Source organism: Danio rerio, chromosome 21 (assembly GCF_052040795.2).
Source record: "Danio rerio strain M-AB ecotype USA chromosome 21, GRCz13ab, whole genome shotgun sequence".
Taxonomy (NCBI): domain Eukaryota; kingdom Metazoa; phylum Chordata; class Actinopteri; order Cypriniformes; family Danionidae; genus Danio; species Danio rerio.
In genome coordinates, this window is record NC_141041.1 from 14,597,157 (window position 1) to 14,617,126 (window position 19,970).

General features: G+C 34.2%; 2 protein-coding genes across 29 annotated transcripts in view; both read left to right on the forward strand.

Annotated features, from left to right (window-relative positions):
* camkk2 (calcium/calmodulin-dependent protein kinase kinase 2) overlaps nucleotides 1–7,364 on the forward strand; it is a 74,539-nt gene extending 67,175 nt beyond the window's left edge. For 2 of the 3 annotated variants that reach the window (XM_087300899.1, XM_087300902.1), the window contains one exon: nucleotides 801–5,225. In XM_087300899.1, the coding sequence (XP_087157025.1) occupies nucleotides 801–873 (73 nt within the window). In that variant the 3' untranslated portion in view covers nucleotides 874–5,225. Of the gene's footprint in view, nucleotides 1–800 lie in introns of all 3 variants that reach the window. The other variant, XM_087300901.1, reaches the window with a different exon arrangement.
* Nucleotides 7,365–7,625: 261 nt separating this feature from the next.
* The window catches only part of zgc:113162, a 49,231-nt gene continuing 36,886 nt past the window's right edge, over nucleotides 7,626–19,970 (forward strand). For 2 of the 26 annotated variants that reach the window (XR_015519599.1, XR_015519596.1), the window contains exons 1-2: nucleotides 12,286–12,612; nucleotides 14,229–14,298. Coding sequence is in view for 21 of the 26 variants with exons in the window: in XM_087299771.1 (XP_087155897.1) it covers nucleotides 8,649–8,702; nucleotides 14,229–14,298 (124 nt within the window). In the remaining 5 variants the exon portion in view is untranslated. 26 annotated transcript variants of the gene reach the window in all.

Consider the following 19,970-nt stretch of genomic DNA (forward strand, 5'->3'; position numbering starts at 1 on the left):
AATTTACAGGAACAAATTAAAAAGTGTGACAAAAGAAACCTTCAAAGTACAATTTCTTTCCATTAGAGTAAAAAACACTTAAAATAAAAGTGCCTTGCCTACATATTTTAATGGCTGTTTTATAGTATAGACACCAAACTTCATAGTTTTATTCATATCTGTTCCGAAGTCTTTGACAGAAAGATATATCCGTGTTTTATTCATAAAAAGAAAAATTGTTTTTATCTATCCTGGCTGTCTACAATATTTTTGGATCAATGAAGTAATCAAAAGAGATCCTCAAAACCCCTTTTTTTAAAAACCTTGAACTCTAACATGTCAAAAAAGAAAACAAGTCATTTTAAACCTGACTTAATCCAATTAATTATGCCAGAAAGCATTTCAAAGTAGCACATATTTAATGAAATAATGTTCAAATACTTAAACATAACATTTTAGAAACTTGCAATACACACCAAAAGTCTGTAGTTCTTAATGTATTCAATCAACAGTTCAAGTATGCTGAACACTATTCATTTTTTACCCGATTTACCTGGATAGCATTTGCCTTTAAACGGCAAAAAAAAAGAAAGAACAAAACACATTGATCTGTAAAAAGGAGGCCCAATCTTGCATTAAAAACTCTTCCCGGTGCCCCTGCCTCCTTGCGACCCGAGCATATGACTGATGCCATACCATGTACTTAATTTCCTAACAATTAAAGCCACACTTAACAATTGCATTTGTCTGCATTGCCATAGACAGGTTGGCACGGCTGGCATGTGCGCTTATTTAAACCTCCGCATTTGTCTGTTTCCTAGGAAACAAGAGAGCGAGGAGGGCATGCGAAGCGTGGACCTGCCCTTCGTGGGCGAGGATGAAGTTCTGTCCTGATAGTTGTGGGCGTCTTGTTCAGGGGATTGGCGCTGGGATTGGGGCCATTTTGGCTTCAGGAAGGCCAGGATTTGGACCTGGGGCTGGGATGTGAAGTCACTCATGCATGTGTTTGTACAGTCCACGGCAGCATGCACTGTTTCTGTCCGCCCAGGTCTCTGCTGTCTCTCAGGACCTGTTTTTTCCTGTGTGCAAGTGTTTCTACTCTGGTCTCCAGCATGGAGACTTCGCTTTACTCCTCTACTTCAGCTAGGGGGCGCCAAATTATGGAGAATAACATCATGAAAATTTCTTTGAGAGTTTAGGGAGAGAGACATGCTGCAAAATTGCAGTATTGTTTCAGTAAAATAGAAAGAAATATTGCTTACATTTTTCATTCTTAATGTCGTAATCATCTAAAAAAAATCTAATTTAGGTAGTAAAGTACATATATGCATAAAATAAAGACATAAATTAAAAGTAAATTGCATTTAATAGTTAATTTAATAATCTTCAGGTTTTTATAGTAATAGATTTTTAGCACAAATGTATAATTTCTTAGCCTTGTCTACCACTCATAGAACAAAAAGTAGCTTTAATGTTTGTTTAATTCATTCATTTATTTATTTTGATTGAAAATGAAATATTCTCAGTTTCTCTGGATTTATGATTTATAGATATAAATTTGAGTCAAAATTAATTGTTTTATTCTGTAATTCTGCAATAGAAAAATTGGTGCCTAAAGTAACAATATAATTTAGGAAATCAAAATTAGGTGGAATAACCCTGATTTTCACTCTTAATAAATCAAAACATTTTTTTTTTTCTCTAAATGACACTGTTTGGCCCATTTTTGGCCCATAGCTCTATTTAAAACCGATTTCAATATTTTGGATCAACTTGGGTGATCAAGTCTTTTTCTATGCAGTGCATATGGCATATGTTTATGCATGGCATATGCTTATGAGGTTGAGCCGCACAAGAGCAGTGAAAGAGACGCTGAAGCCCCTTGTGAATGGGGCGTTAGTCAATTGGTTAATGTATGTTAAATCGCGCGAGAGGTTGAGCCGCACAAGAGCAGTGAAAGAGCCGCAAGCGGCCCCTGCCATATGCACTGTATAAAATAGAATAAATTAAAATATAATAAACTACAATCATACGACAGAGCCATTTGGAACAGTTCTTTATGGTTATCTGTGGAATCAAACAATATGCAAATACAAAAATGTAACAATCAAACATAAATTAACATGACTAATTGTGGATACACACATTGCGTGATTGATGCTAAAAAGAATAATTGTGCAAGCCTAAATGAAATGTAATCAGACTTTTATAAAATAATACTCATAGAGTAGTAACTAATCAGGATTGTTCCAGCTGATACCGAGTGCCGATTCCTTGTCATGGTTACCGGCTGATACGGAGTATCGATTCTAATGCTTCAAGCTTCATAATTCATTAAGCACATTTTCCCTTTAAGTATGATACTTAAGTGGTGATCCCACCTTACCTGAGAGAACAAATTAAGGATGTTGCATATAATCACTTAAACACATCTCTTTTTACTATTTAGATGTGAACAAATGGCCAGAAAACATTATTGCACAGATATAAAAATTGGTTAGAAAAATTACAAACAATCGCTCGTGTCACTGCAGCTCAAAACACGGTAAATACAATGGTTGAACTTATAGTAAAGAGACCATCACTTATGCGAGTTGCGAAAATAGATTGTAGAAACAGAGGTCACACCGCATCTGTATATATTTTAGCTGTTGTGATGGGAGCGAATCGATTGTTCTTGCCTCCACACATCATTTACTTCAGGTGTTGTGGCTACTGTTGGCTATGTATGATATACGTGAGCTCACATGCGTCTTTCTCTGCTTGTAAACTCCTAAACAAACACCTGTAATCGGTTCATGAGGTCGCCCAGATTGGTGAGTATCGATTAAATGTGATTATCGGCCGATACCGATCTTCGGCCGATTGATCGGAGCATCCCTAATAGTAACATTTTACACAAATACCTAATAAATCAGAGAAATCCAGAGCAAATGAGAACTTTCAGTTGGTCTCAGATAGACTTTTTACATAGCTATATATATACAAACAATATATGATTCAATTAGTCAAACAATAAAAGGCTCTTAATTAACTGCTCTGACATTCAACTTGAAAACCTTCTCAAAAAGCCAAGTTTGTTTTTATCAGATTTATGTAGAAATATATACATCAAATGACAGATTAGATTTGAATCCTTTACATTTTCTTCAGTGAAGTCTGAAAACGTGTATAAATATAGCAAGGAGACAATTCAGGATGCGATTAGGGAAAATACAGATATGTTTGTATATGTGTGTGTTTGTTGTATATCAACTCACACAGCTTTGTTTGTGTCATATAATGTCTGTTGCGCTGTAGATAGTGAACAGGAGCACGCCTGGAAACTATCTCATTGACTTCCTTTTTTAATAATAATTATTATTATTTCAACCATAACAAAGCCCAATTCCAAGAGATGCAAGAATTATGTTCATAGCATGTAGACACACACTACCTGACAAAAGTCTTGTCATCAATCCTAGTTGTAAGAGCAACAAATAATAACTTGACTTCTAGATGATTATTTGGAAAAGTGGCAGAAGGTAAAGTTTTCCGATGAATCATCTGTTAAACTGCAATCAAATCATCACAAATACTGCAGAAGACCTATTGGAACCCGCATGGACCCAAGACTCTCATGGAAATCAGTCAAGTTTGGTGAAGGAAAAATCATGGTTTGGGGTTACATTCATTATGGGGGTGTGTGAGAGATCTGCAGAGTGAATGGCAACATCAACAGCCTGAGGTATCACGACATTTGTGCTGCCCATTACATTACAAACCATAGCGCTCCTTCTCATACATCAGCTTCCACATCAAAGTTCCTGAAAGCAAAGAAGGTTAAGGTGCTACAGGATTGGCCAGCCCAGTCCCCAGACATGAACATTATTGAGCTTGTCTGGGGTAAGATGAAGGAGGAGGCATTGAAGATGAATCCAAAGAATCTTGATGAACTCTGGGAGTCCTGCAAGAACGCTTTCTTTGCCGTTCCAGATGACTTTATTAATAAGTGATTTAAGTCATCACAGAGATGTATAGATGCAGTCGTCAAAGCTAAAAAAAATAAATAAAAAAATACATTCAGGGCATGATCCTATTTTATTTTGGTAAAATAAGTGTTTTCTAGAGGTCTTTGGCTTTCATATAAACCACTTCTGACTGATACCAAATGATCAACTAAAAGTCAAGTTATTTGTTGTTACAACAAGACTTTTATCAGGTATGATATATACATAGTTATTTATGTAGGGCACAAATAACCTTTAGGAAATGCCATAGTTGTGACCGTTCTTCTCATTGTACATAACATGATCCTTTTAATCATGACGGTAACAGTTATTTCACTTCCTTTTCCTGTGTAGAAGTACCAAAATGCAATGTAACGTGCATTTCCAACTTTACCATTTCTATATCAGACGCATACTCTAACGTTTTTGCAGAAATACAATAACTCTGTGCGATCTATGCATGACTTTTCACTTAAGGAATCAACATTTCGTCTGTTTTTTCGACACAAATGTATGCCTTACATTTTCATACTCATATAACTGTAGCATAGGTCTTCATCAGTTCATAGTTTTTGCAACCCAGGCTCATTACAAAAATGTACCGCTATATACATTTCTGGAGAGTGCCAAATACGTCCCGGGAGGTATGTTTTTTTTGCAGTTTTTGTTTTCGTAAATCCACCAGAGGCCACTGTGTACATTTTTTCAGATCCTAAATTTCTCTCGCAAGTGCTATTTGTGCCTGCTGTTCTTGCATAAAACCACCAGAAGCCGCTGTCGACTGACTGACCCACCCTCTTACTTTCCTAAACCCAACCAATAGTGTTTTCAAAAGCACCGATTGGATCACCCACTCACTTCTCTAAACCCAACCGATAGTGTTTTCAAAAGCAAACCAGAAAAAGAAAAGCCCTCGACTTTTTATCACATTTTTCAGATTTTACCTCATTCTGACCTTGTTATTTAATTGTTTATTTAAATTTTTGTCTTTTGTTTTTGTCTTACCTGCTTTCTGGAACCGTTTTTTTTGCCAGACTCGAACATCGTCATCGTGGTCGACTCCTCTCTGTGTCTCAAGTTTGCTAACGTACATGGTGAGCTTCTGGACAAACTGGTAAAAGCAGAAAATCCATTCATACGGAGGTAAGCAGTCAGCTGGTAAGCGCGATAAGAAATAATGTCATACCATCTCGAGCGTTCATTTTAAAGACGAAATGCAGCCATTCGTATATTTCTGGCTACATAATTCGCAATCTCCAGAAATGTATATTAGGGCTATGTTTTCAGAATGAGCCTATGTTAAAAAATTTTTGGGGTGGGGGTATGGTAGAATTGTAGATAAAGTAGAATTGGAGATTTTAGATAAGCTAATAGAGTAACTCGCTTAAGCTCAGTTTTAAAGTTGGCAAAAATAGTCCAAAGCCCTGTTGAGATTTTCTCAATGTGCACTACTGTCGTGTATCTCCCGTGTTGACTATTTTTCTATGATCGTTTCATTTTGTTTGCTCTATTTAGCCGTAGATTTCCAAATGTCAAGAGTGACGGTGCTTTTTCCACCACTGAAATTTATAGCTCATGCTTCCACGTATCAGGGGAGTCTTTTTCTGCACAAGTAGGTTGAATGTATGTTGTCGGTTTACCTTGTTAACTAAAATCAGCTCTTTTTTTTCTTATTCAAACCACTCTTTGTTTTTTCCCTGCATGTTGAACTGCTGTATTTTATAGTACTTGTGTATTTTTTTCTCTTTCTCTCTCCTTTAGAGGTTTATTTTCATCTTTTGTGTAGGTACTATTACTATGCATAAGAAATCTCACATCGTGGTGCAGTTCTGGACTGTGTAAATCAGTCGGTCAGTCTCTTGTGTTTGTTCTATTGGATGTCGACTATTGAAGGAAACGTGTAATATTGACTTAAATATGCATGTGCGCTGGGGGGGAAAAAACAAAGCTGGTTATATATACATATCACTATAAATGTGGATGTTTTTAAGATTTTGATGACCTTTAAATAATATATTAAGAAGCAGATTTTTTTGTTTGTTTATAGAAAATAGGAAAGATCTATAAGGGATTTTATCTTTGCACATTAGAATGTTTAGCTGATTAAAAATTCAATGCATGTGTTAGGGCTGCATGATATTGGAAAATACACTTCCCAGCCACTTTTATTAGGTACACCTTTCCAACTGCTCATTAATGCAAATTTCCAATCGGCCAATCACATTTCATAAAGCACGAATCATCTCAGACTGGCTTCTTGAACATGACAATGAGTTCACTGTACTCAAATGGCCTTCACAGTCACCAGATCTCAGTCCAATACAGCACCTTTGGGATCCAACTATAGATCCAACCCGTTACTAGTAAGGTGTACCTAATAAAGTGGCCGGTAAGTGTACACTGCGATATAAATACAATTTCACCAGGTGACTTAAACGGCTTTATTTGAAAACTTATTATTTCAAATTGATTGGGATGATTTGTATGGGAATGAAATATAAATATATTTCATGTGATTTATTAGATACATAATTGATTATTTATTTAAATAAACACAATGGAGCAAATGTCAAAGTGAAACAAACAGCACTTTCTGGGGAGTGTCTGACAGTATTCGGGTACAGAAATTGAATAATCAAATGTAAAAGAGCATTGCATAGTCTTCTTCATGGTAATAATTTGATAAATATAATTTTTTAAAACATTTTTATGCTCTTTATGTTCTCTTAAAATACTTCAAACTCTTAAAATGTTCACATAGGCCTTAAAAGCACATGGAGATTTTAAACTTTCACTCTATAATGGTTAAATTCTGCAATGTCTCCACAAATCTTATGTGCTTTCACCTGTGGATTCTGGTCATCTTTATTCAATGTGTGACTATTGCAGATGCGCACATTGCTATATCGTTGCTCAAGCGATATATTATGCAGCCCTAGCACGTGTATTAAAAACGTCAAACGAGGCCTCTGTACAATCGAAATTACACAAAAGATTCACCAGCTCAGATCTAAGACTTCTGTTTTATTATTATAAGCGTTTCCTATGTACAGCCACTTTCTCCAAGACTGACTTTGCGAATGGTATAGATTGATTGTAGAGGTGTTTATGCTGTACTGTATATTTATAACCTCTTGAAATCACTCTTCACTGTATCTGCCCAGTATTTTCTTGAAGGGCTATGGTAAATGTTTGCATCCCTGTCACACAAGCGACTGCGTTTTGAGGGCTGTTTACAGGGATGTTACATTAATGCATGCTGTCATGGTCACACGGTTTCATTCGGCATGTTTTCGAAGCATGGTTGAGCTCTTTAATGCATCTCATTGCTGATCATTATATATATAGTATATATTGTATCCAGTTGATTATTTAAATAAATTAAAGTTGCCTTTACTTTGGTTTTATTTATGTTTCATTATTAACAGTAGTGAATGACATGGTTAAAATGCCCTTATTTTGTATTATAAAAGGTCATTAATTAGTTTTGGGGGTCTCCAACAACAGGCTGGTGCAAGGTCAAAAAACACTTTCATTGTCTTATAATATGCATTTATTTTTACCTAATTATCCCAACGACTCCCATATGATTTGTTCAGCTATTCATTTGTTCCCAAACCCCTCCTTTGCGTTAGGCTAATCTGCTGTGATTGGTCCGATGACTCAGTCTGTTGTGATTGGTCGACTGGGTTCAGCACGAGATGGAAACAAACGCCCACCACTGTTATGAAGTAGCGAGAATGTGAGCACCCAATACAGAAGTGCAATTAAGCAATGCAGTTAAACACCAGCATAGTCTCTGGTGTTCCTTCAATAGCGAACGGTTGGCAAGGTGTAGGTTATTGTATCAATCATCAGAAAAATGACAGGAACAAACACAGCACTAGGTCGGCTATACTGTGGTATTGTTGTGAAAATTAACTTTAATTGTTTATTTGCCACAGCTGAATCTCCAATTGTAGGTTATCGTCATCTTCGTGTCATGATCAGTATCCTGTCTCGCTAGTGTCTGAAGGGTAAGGCGCGTTCACGTTTTTCCGGAATCGGTACTACATATTTGGTAATGCACCGTGTCGACGTTGATGCATTTAGGCAAAAGATCTGAACCCAACACGATCCATTTATTCGACTCTGAGTTGACTATTTGGCTAAAAAAGAATCAATAGTTTTACACACAGTACACTTTCAGATATAAACGCCAGCTGGATGTTTACATTCACTTAGTGCTGTGTTATTGTTATTCATTGCATGTAAGTTCATTTTCAAAAACCTATAATAGGGGCTCTTTAAAAAAAACCTCAAATCTATCTGCAATATTATTATGTGAATTTCTGATGTTTTTAATCACATTTTTTTTTGCTCTGTTTGAGTGTGGTAGTCTTACAATAACTAACAGTAATAGTAATAGTGTTTACTTTGATTGGTTCACCGACAAATTAATTTCGTTTTGCCCACAGTACAATCGTGAAGGTTTGGGATGACGTGAGTGAGTAAATATCTGCAATTTCTATTTTTAGTCATTAGAGGGCGGTAGAGGACAGTTTTACAAACATGGAAACACCTTGCTAGTGTCTTGTCAGACCCCCCTTTTCCTTCAAAACTGCTTAAATTATTTTCAACACAGATTCAACAAGGTGCTGGAAACATTTCCTTGAGATATTGGTCCATTTGGTCCACTTGATGGAGATTTGTGTGCTGTCTACATCAGGCCCAGCACCAGATTTGGAATGTAAGGTGGGCCAAGTGACATTAGGTGGGTCAGAAAAAAATTAAGACCAATTTATTAAAAACATAAACAAAATAAAACATTTTTGAACACTGAATCATCTTGTTTTTTTAAAGTATGCCATAAAATATTTCAGATTCTCATTTAACATGTTTTCTTGTTTTTATTTACAATAAATCCCAAAATCAAGTGTAGCAGTGCAACAGGATTATGTTTGTTTGATATATATATATATATATATATATATATATATATATATATATATATATATATATATATATATATATATATATATATATATATATATATTTGTAAACCTACTGTACCATTCTGTGTAGTGTAAACCATTATTTAAAGCAGTCAAAATGTGGTCAAATTATCGTGGTGGAAGAGGAGATTCCCCCCAAAAATGTGTAAAGCGCTTTGAGTGTCTAGAAATGTGCCATATAAATGTAAGGAATTATTATTAATATCAATTAAAATTTGTCAGAGCAGGCAGTTCAAATACAACAGATGTTGTGCCGTGAAATGCACCCCTTTTGTACCCCTTCATTAGCATTCTCAATCTACACTGATGAAAAAATCAAAGGCTATAATTGATTAAAACATTATATGATTATTAATTTGATTGATAATGCAAGAACAAGAAGTAAAATGCATTTTAACACTCACTAGGTTTACAAATAAATGTAAAATAAAATATTACCTGTAGTGTGTGACTGATGTAATGAGCCTGATTTTAAAATTAGGCTTTTTTAGTGGGTTTTAAACAAACTTTTACATGGAAAATGTGTATTTAAAGTGAATCTATTAATTTATTTATTATATATGTACTGTATGGAAGGGTTCTATTCATGAAACTCACCTCGGTCACTCTCATTATTGTCATAACTCTTATTAAAAATATGTACATATTCCTGAGGTGCTGCATTTTATGGCAGGGGTGCGTCTGATTATCCTACTCTGCTAACTGGTTGCTTTTCTCAAGACTTTCCATTTTACTTTCTTTTTTTTTTTTTAGATGCTGTGGGTGTTGGAACAGAAATCAGTGTGATATGCAGAATTAAGTTATTTTTTCATCAAATGCTGCTTGAATGGTTTTAAATTGCTTAAAATGCAAGATTTTAATGAAGATTGTAAATAATCCTGACTAGCATGGAGAATGTATTTAAAGAACACATCATGGTCACATTTCATGATGATTTTTCAGTTACAAATCATATTGCTAATATTTTGTTCCGGTACGGGGCCTGGGTGGACCAAGCTCCTTATTAGGTGGACCAGACCTACCCTGGCCACCCACCCTGTGATCATAAAGGGAGTAACAACTATCAGGTAGGCTGTGACTTTTTAATGATATTTTAGTTAGCACTAAGTTTAAGTGTCTGTTAAGTGTGACAAGCAAATGTCACCAAAACTATGGACCCATTTTACATATCTGGGTTTTACAACAGTCGTCGAATACAACAAATATTTTTACAATCCTATTTGCTGAAATGATAAAAGACAAACCTAATTTGTTGTTTTAGTAATTTGATGCAAGGATGATATAACATCAGGGGTGGATTAAACCAATAAGCGAGGTAAGCCGCCCCTTAGGACCCCGACCAATGCAAAGAAAACAATTTAATAATATAATTTTAATAATTATATGTAATAAAAATAATGATGGAATGTTCCTTTCATTCTGCACATGCTAATATTTAAATCTAATCACAAATATGGCTAATTAACTTATCGATAGAAAAAGAGAGTTTTGAGTTTTAATGCCAGGGCCCCATACCTTGCTTAGGGCCCCCAAATCACTAAGCGTGCCCCTCTTTATTGCATAGATAAATACTGTACACATAAATGTTTAAAAAAATCTAAATATTAAAAAAAATATATATTTTTTGTAAACATTTTTTATTGAACACGAGAGAATAGCATTCATTGTATACAAATGTCCAATTTCTTCTTTTTTTTCTTTTAAACACTTATAAACATTTAACCCCACCCATCCAAAAATGAAAAAAGAAAAGAAAAAGTAATTACATATACACAGTTGAAGTCAGATTTATTAGCCCCCATTGAATTGTATTTTATTTTTTAATTATATCCCAAATTATGTTTAACAGAGCAGGTAATTTTCACAGTATGTCTGATAATATTTTTTCTTCTGGAGAAAATCTTACTTGTTTTATTTTGGCTAGAGTAAAAACAGTGTATAATTTTTAAAAAAACATTTTAAGGTCAATATTAATAGCCCCTTTAAGCTATTTTCTTTTTTGATTGTCTATAGAACAAACCACGTATATAACAACTTGCCTAATCACGCTAACCTGCCTAGTTAAACTAATTACCTAGTCAAGTCTTTAAATGTCACTAAGCTGTATAGAAGTGTCTTGAAAAATATCTAGTCTAATATTATTTACTGTCATCATGGCGAACATAAAATAAATCAGTTATTAGAAATGAGTTATTAAAACTTTTAGGTTTAGAAATGTGTTGAAAAAATCTGCTCTCATAATAACACAACACGGAGTCAAAGTAAATAAATAGATAAATAAAGTAGTTACATTAGTTAGTTACATTAACAATAACAACGTGCTACCTACTTCTTGGTTATTGTGAATTTAGTTGTGCTGAGGTTGGACCAATGAGTCTATTGTAGGGCATGACAATACCGGAGTAAACATGCAAAAGTGAAAGCTAATTCTGACCATAAAATGATTTTTCAAATAATCACTTCAAGAGGTGTTAAATCAGGGGTCACCAATCTCGGTCCAGGAGGGCCGGTGTCCCTTTAGGGTTTAGCTCCAACTTGCCTCAACACACCTGCCTGGGTGTTTCAACTATACCAAGTAAGACCTTGATTAGCTTGATCAGGTGTGTGTGATTAGGGTTGGAGCTAAAATCTGCAGGACACCGGCCCTCCAGGAACAAGTTTGGTGACCCCTGTGTTAAATCATCAAAATAATAAAAACTTTAAAAGATTTAAGATGCGTATGACTGTTAAACAATTGTGTGGAAAGGGTTCGTTATGCACCACCAACCAGTTTTAAAGTTTGTTTTTGGTGCAAAAGACCATGGTGTACAGGTAAATTGGGTAAGCTAAATTGTCTGTAGTGTATGTGTGAATGAGAATGTTTGGGTGTTTCACAGTGATGGATTGCAGCTGGAAGTGCGTCCACTGCGTAAAACATATGCTGGATTACTGGATAAGTTAGCGGTTCATTCCGCCGTGGCAATTTTTTTTTTTTAATTAATTAATGAATTTGACAATATATTTGGTTCCTTATCTACGGAGGGTCAGAGAGCTCTCGGATTTCATCTAAAATATCAAAATAAGTATATAGCCTAGATAAAATATCTTAAGATGTGCGAAGTTCTCAGGGCACTGGAACTACATGAGGGTGAGGATTAATAACAAAATGCTTATTTTGGGGTGAAGACATCAGTTTAAGACATCAGACTAATTTTGCTTTCATATTGGGTATTTTTAAAATTACATTTGACGAGAGACCTTTATAGGAATTAAGCAGAAAACTGTATTTGTAAACGTACCTTCCTGCCATAACCACAAAATGTGGGATATTTTTCCCGGAAATTGAAGTCAGTCTGTCGCGTGTGGGAGGCACCGCTGGTGTATATGCGCGGGTATGTGGAGCCCGTGATCAGCGTGAATGCTTCATTACACGGGTTTCTATCGCAACTGGTCGAACGGACTTGAGTTCCGCGCGCTCTCTGCTTGTGTACAGCAGAACACGTTCGCGCGCCTGTTAACGGGAATGCGCACTGAACCACGCGAGTCTGTTCGCGACGGAAACCTACACAAACACAAACCGTGTGGACTCATACTTTGTTGTGTCGTTAATTTACGAGGCACGTTTTCACTGGAAAGTGCCAGGGAGGATTTTGAGGACGGCAGGTGCTTTAGTAAGTACACATTTAGCTTTCTTTTAGCTTGTTTGAATAAGAGATGCTGTTATGGAGTCTGCAACGTTACTGTTTGTGTTTACGCTTAGGCGCATTTGTTTACTGGATTCTTGTAACTTTTTACACATTTATGTTATGTAAATGTAGATTGTTTTAATATTTAAGTCTTGCATAGTGTAGTATTTTTAAGTACAAGACAAAATTTTTCTGTAGAATTAAAATATAGTAATCATGTAAATTAGCATACTACAGCCTCCAGCAAATTGAAACATACTAATAAAATACCACTAAACTGTGTGGTATGTATGTATGTATGTATGTATGTATGTATGTATATACAGGTCTGTAGCTAACCTGGTGAATAAGGTGGTTCTTTTTTTTTTTTTTAAAGCAAACCTTTTGCAGTTATTCACCTTATTTTCTATTTGATTTTGAGATTTAAATACTGCAATAAGTAAAAAAAAAAATTCTGTATTAGCTTGTCGGATGGTCCTCATATCCACACTTTTTGAGGTACTAAAAACATTTGCTAAATATTTAGAATAAAGAAATATGAAAATGACAAAAATATATATACTTATTTTTATTATACATATGTATTACATCATATATCACTGGGAAAAAATGAGTCTGTTAAAGTTTTAAATTAATAAATAAAAAATCATTATTGCTTATTAGCATTTATTGGGCAAACAACAAACTGGCCAGTACATTCAACTTTCCTCAGGCAGAATTTAGCCATCTGAAAAATTAAAAAATAAAACAATAATATTAATATTGTAGAGTTTCACAATTTTGATCAATTTCAATTTCACAATTGTAGTCTCTTTCATAAAAAAGGTAAAAAGGTTAATGGATTACAATAGCCTAATTAGTATTCAAATTAACTTTCACATGGGCGACGTTTGGTGCTTTAAACCTTTTTATTGTTATTGTTATTTTTCAAGATTAAGGTCCAAAATTCAGAATAAACTTCACATACATCAGATTGTGTTTTATTGCTCAGCTGATGTTGGACATATGAAAAATAAATGTTTGCATTCATTGGAAACCATCTTTGATGGGTTATTTTCACAATTTAAGATGGCAGCAGTCAAAATATGACAAATGAGTTTATCAGTGGGGGGTGGGTCTTTCAGGCCCCTCCTCATACCCCCCCCCCCCCCCCCCCCGCACCCCAGGCTAAAGGCTGCATGTATTTATGCATGTATATATTTATGTATGTGAATACAAAAAGTTCAGATGCAAAAACATCTAAATGCAATGTCAAATTTCTATCGAAAATGAGCATTATTCCTAACCTCCTTTGTTTATATTAAGTTATTTCACTTTGAAGACCAGGAAAAGAAAATATTCTTTGGCATAAAAGAGAAATCAGTAAACCTGCTCACAGGTAAAATGCTCATTTTAGAAGAAAATTATAAGAACAGATATTTAATGCTTTATAAGTACAGACAAGATCTAGCCTTACAAAAATAAAGTGTAGAGAATGGAAAAAATGCTGCCTAGTCATCTGACACTTCTGTCTTCCGATCTGAACTGATGTTAGATTGTAATTCATCTTTAGGTATCATTGGTTATGTCAGTATTTCATGGTGTGTGGTCTCTCTATCTAGACGCAGTCAAAGGAAACTGACCATCGCCACCTCCTCATGATGCATATGAACAGCTTGCTAAATCGATGGAGTAAGTATTTATTTTGTTTACCTGTGAAATACATTTCCCTCTCTGCTTTTCTTGTAATGGAGAGGCGTTCTGTGAGCAAGCTAAATGCAGTTGTCTCTACTATTTTATTTAGTCTGAGAGGGATATGAGCCCTAGTAGCCTGGGTTAAAATTAGTTCCAAGTTAGGTCAGAAGAGTGGATTGTATTGCAGCGGAAAATGATAGGTTAGTTTACCCGTCTGCCCAGTTGTTACTAAATGACATGTGTTTGGAAATTTACTGCAATTGTCAAAGATAGATAACAATGCAAATTATGTAAAGATACTGAAAGATGGTGCTTTGTTTTTGTGTCGTCATCTGTTTGACTTGATTTCTCTCTAATTTGTTGTTGTTATATCTAATGAAGAGGATTATTATTATGTTGTGTGAGATGTGACACTTTCATTTGCATATTGCATAGGTGTGAAGAGTTGTTGAGAGTTCAGAGAGTACGGATAGAAATGTAGGCGATAAATCAGATATTTATATCTAGTGAGGTAACAGGCCGCAGGGTTTCTACCAGCACTGTCTGTTTAGCACAAACAGAAACATCACTGAAGGATAAGGCTGAATGAAAACTGAAATTGCAATAACCATGTCATTTGCAGTATAAACATCATGTACAAGAAAATCAGTGTTTGTGTTTGAGGTATGCAGCAAAATCTGTTGGTTTTGGACTTGCTTTGTGATTGGTTTTATAGAGAGAGGCCTGTTTTTTTTCAAATACTTGCACTTTTCTGTCAATGCATTATTTTGTTTCTTTTTTTGACTAACTTTTAGTAATAGCCCTTTAATACGTTTTTGAAAATGGAAAATTAGCTGTTAATTTACTCTGCCTCAGGACATAAAAATTAGATTTTTTTTTTTACCAGAAGAACATTTAGAACAATATATTTTTTAATGAGTCCATGGTCTTTGGTGATTCATGTAAAATCAATGGCTAACAGTACTTTTAAAAACATGTTAGCAACAATTTAACTGATCGCACAACCCTAATGGAGAAATCAGAGTCAGTATGGTAAACAACACTCTTATTTACTCTAATGTATTATAGTACTTAGTCTGAAATGAATTTAACTTTTCTAGTTCTTGTTACCTTGTCACATGTTTCTTTATTTTTAATTTGTTTTTCACATTCTGATTCAAATGTCTAATTATTAAATTGTTAATTTTTGGTAAATCAGAATTTCTGTTCTTTGAAATGGTTTATTTGCATTATGATGCCATTTTATTGTCATTCTGGCTTTATATAATGAGTGGCATAAAATGGTCTTAAAATGACAATAATATCATTTATTGCAATAAATTTTGGTGCAGTATATCGTGAAAAACTTTTAGAGGTAGTTTAACACAGGATAATCCTTTAATAAATTTTTGAAAAATGAAAATGTTGTGTTAATTTATTCTCCCTTTAGGACATAAAAATGTAACTGAGCAATTCCAGCGTTATGGGTGTGACATTTTCATAACATAAACATAAATTCACATAGAAAGTATACGTTAACATTATATTGAAACAGCTGTTTATATCTTCCAAAACAACCGACCACAGAGTTATGGGATCAGAAAAATATCAATCTCTAAACATATTTTATATTTTAAATGAGGAAAATAAACATGCGTTAAGGATGTGACAAAGTCTGGAAGTATACAGTAAACAACACGCTTTGTAGAAATTTTGTGAATTAAACTGCACAACCCAAAAGAAATAATGCTAATCAAAAGAATAAGTGTTGGCTCACTATAATATAAAAATAATTAATTTAATTTTATTTGACATTTTTGCATTTATGAGGAAAAAGCTTTGTTATAGATGTGACACTTTTATTGGTATGGATGTGATGGATATGAGATTTTTAGGATTTTGGTAAATCAAATATATTAGTTTGAAAACACTGAAAAAGAAATTTTTTTAGTGTATTTAAAGTACTATAACATATCATAAAATACTACACAAAAATGTAGAAATGCTTTCTGTATTTTGGTGAAAATATTTTTTTGTTCATGGCAAGTTTGACATTTGCATGAAATTGCTCAATTTTTTTTTCACCAGCAGACCATATAGAACAATATATTTTTAAATAAATCCATCGTCTTTGGTGATTCATATAAAATCAATGACTAACAGTACTTTGAATGTAAAATAACAACAACAACAACAACAACACAGGCAGAGCAAAATTAATGCCTGTGGTTGCTGACAATGTATTTAGGTTTTCTAAATATAAATTTTTTTTTGTAAATTTTTGTTTGTTCCCAAATGTACTTTAATTCAAGATGTCTATTTATACCTTGACATCATTTATCATTAAGTCCTTTACGACATGCTAATCAAGGCTTTGTTTATTATATAGAAAACACAATAGAAACAATAATATTGTGAAGTATTTAAAGGATTTGTAAAGTGCTTTAAAATGTGCATTTCTATTTTATTTTGACATAGTGTAGCCCCTACCCTTTACAAAAAACAAACAAACAGCCAATAGCGTTTTGTTTTATCACAGCTCTGCCAGTGAGAATGGTTGAGCTCAAGTGCATCAAATGAAAAGCAAATGATGTCAGATACTAGAGAGCAATTGATTAGTTATGATGTGATGAGAAACTGTAGTATGGGTTGATGACGTGAATAAAATCGTAGATCCATTTAGGTGACAAGTGACAAACTGCAAGCTTTACATGTTGATATCAGTTTTTTATCTTCTAAACTTGAATTTTGTCACTCTTTTGGAGCACATTAGCTTATAGATATCTTAAAATCGAACAATACTAATACCAACAACTTAACAAAACTTAATTTTAATGTCATGAGACCTTTAATAAATATATTTGAAGTTTTTAATAAATGTATTAAAAGGTCATTTTTTCCTTAAGTCTTAATGGTGACAAGACTTTTGTTTACACAGACAGTCAGTTTATTTAAATTCCATGTCGTTGCTAATGGGATTTGTCAGATTAGAAATATCTCAGACCTAAGGTCAGTGACTTTTTTGACAGCTCTGTGATGTCATCCAGTATTGGAAATGTATTTCATAAGCATAAATAATTTGAAGAGGATGTAAAATAGCAGGTACAGGTGGATAATAGCAGCTTTGCTAAAGAATGGCACAAAACATGCTCCATTTCAAGGTCAATGTATTGTTGTGCCTGTCAAAATAAATACATTTAAATTCAAATCATATCCAGGTTGTTCAACTTCACAGAAAAATCACTGTTGCCCATAACTTTCAGCAGTGAAATTTAAATGACACTAAACAGAACTAAACTGAACTTCAGCTTTGAAAAATGGACTAAATCAATTAACTAGAACTTTTATGTTAAGCTGCTTTGACACAATCTTGTAAAATCGCTTTAGTAATAAAGATAAATTGAATCGAATCGAATCACATTAATATTGGAAGGTCTCAATAGAAGGTTAAAGGTCACCTATGCAGGCTAAACAAAGGGAACAAGAGTTTCAATTCATTATGACTCTGAGTTTGCCTGCTGTGGTTGGGCAAGTCACCAGCACTCAAACACGCTGATAATCTCAGGTTTTTGCTAATCTCTCTTTTTCTTGATGTAATCAGGATAAATTGTCCCTCACGTTTCGCATATTACCGGTTGAAGCCGGTAAGTCTTAAAGTTTTGGCTCAGTACAGACGCATGCAAGTGGAGATCAGGTGTCTAAAATCCTCAAACAACGGAAAAGAGTCTCGTTTTCACAGGTGTCATTGACTTTTCTGCTTAGCCTAAGATTTTCCAAGTATATCAGTTTTTTTAGGCCACAATAATAGATGTTATTTTTTTGGGATTTGCCCTTTGTGATAGTTACTTGCGTTTTTTCCAAGGCTTTATTTGGTATGTCTCTCCTCTTAATGTTGATTCTGAGTCTGGTAAGACTAGGAGATATGTGCTGTTTTTCTCATGTCAGATGCTTTGGAAGCTTCACCTAGTGTGGAATTTCACAGAATGGTGTGTTAGAATGAACCACACCCAAGGTGTGTGTGGTTTTGGACATTGCTAATTAGAGCTGCACCATATTGGAAAAAATGGACATTGCGAAATTTTGTTTGTCTGCGATATGAGTATAATTTCACAACATTGACTTATAACTCTATTTGGAAAGAATTCATAGTTTTAGATTAATTGGGTTTATTTTGTAGGGAAATTATTCACGCATGACATAAAAAAGGAATTATGATCATAGATGAATACAACAGAACAAAGATACAAATGAAATGAAGGGTTTCATGGTTTTCTGTGAAATCTAACAGTACTTGGGTGTAAAAATTCAATAATCATATGTTCAACAACACCTCTTCATTCTAATAATTACATACAATTAAGCGTTGTGGAAGCTACAAACTTTATAACTTCTAGGTTTACATTTGCTTGAAATCCAAAGGTGTCAAAAGTACATACAACATATACTCAAGTAGAAGTACAGATACTCGTGTTTAAAATGACTGGTAGAAATTGAAGTACCGATTACACTTTTGTACTCAGTTAAAAGTAAAGAAGTATGGCCTGAAATATGTACTTGAGCAAAAAGTATTCATTACTACTACTTGCACCTCACATCAAGTATACATCTATACAAAACTTACATTTCTTTTTTTTTTTTGTAAAAATTCTGTTGCCAATTTTCAGCTGCAAAGTAGCCAAGCAACATGACTCTACAATATTGTCCAACGACACGGCTCTAAATGTTGCACTGTGTGTTATCACCTGAACACAAAATTGTATGGCTGTTAATAACAGCTGCGATACTTGTTCATAAACTCTTAAACACAGTTGTCATTCTCAGTTTCTGGAGGACCGCAGCTCTGCACAGTTTAGTTTTAACCCTAATTAAACACACCTGATCACACCTGAGTCCTTCAGGCTTGTTTTAGAGTATACCTCCAGGTGAGTGTGTTGAAGCAGGGTTGAAACTAAACTATGCTGGGTTGCGACACTCCAGAAACTGAGTTTGACACCCCTGCTCTAAAACGTAATTCTGTGGGCCTGTATATTTATTACTACTAAAGTTCTAGAATTAAAAACTTATAAAAATTAAATTAAAAACTTAGCAAATATTGCTGTAGATGTAAATTAAATAATTGTAATATGATTTGATCCATAAGAACCGTTCATTACATTTCATATATTATGTTGAAAACAATTGTGCTGCTTAATAGTTCTGTGGGGAAAGGGTTTTAATTATGGACTTGTATTGAAAAATTGCCTGATACTGATAAATGATAACTCTTTCTATTGTCTATCTGACATTTATTTATTAAGCAGATGCCTTTATTCAATGCGACACAAATGAGGATAAAAGAAGCACTTCAAATTAACAGAGAGCAGAAATATATAGCTTCCATGACAAGTCTAAGTTAGTTTAGCAGTTTAAATGCATGCATACAAACTTATACTTTGCACAAACACACAGACACACTGATATACTGTATACACATGCACACAGAGAGGAAAGAATGTGTTTCCCAAAGGTGATTTGTCAAGCCTACTCACTTGTATGAAGCACGCTCAGAATTGCACAATGATTTCCTAGAGGTAAGGAGTGTGTCTTCTACAGGTGGTGATAACTGACTAATAGGTCGATAAATATAAATCTTACAAGCTGAGAAAATATTATTGCAGCTAAGATATTTGCCCAATCATTTTCTTACTGGC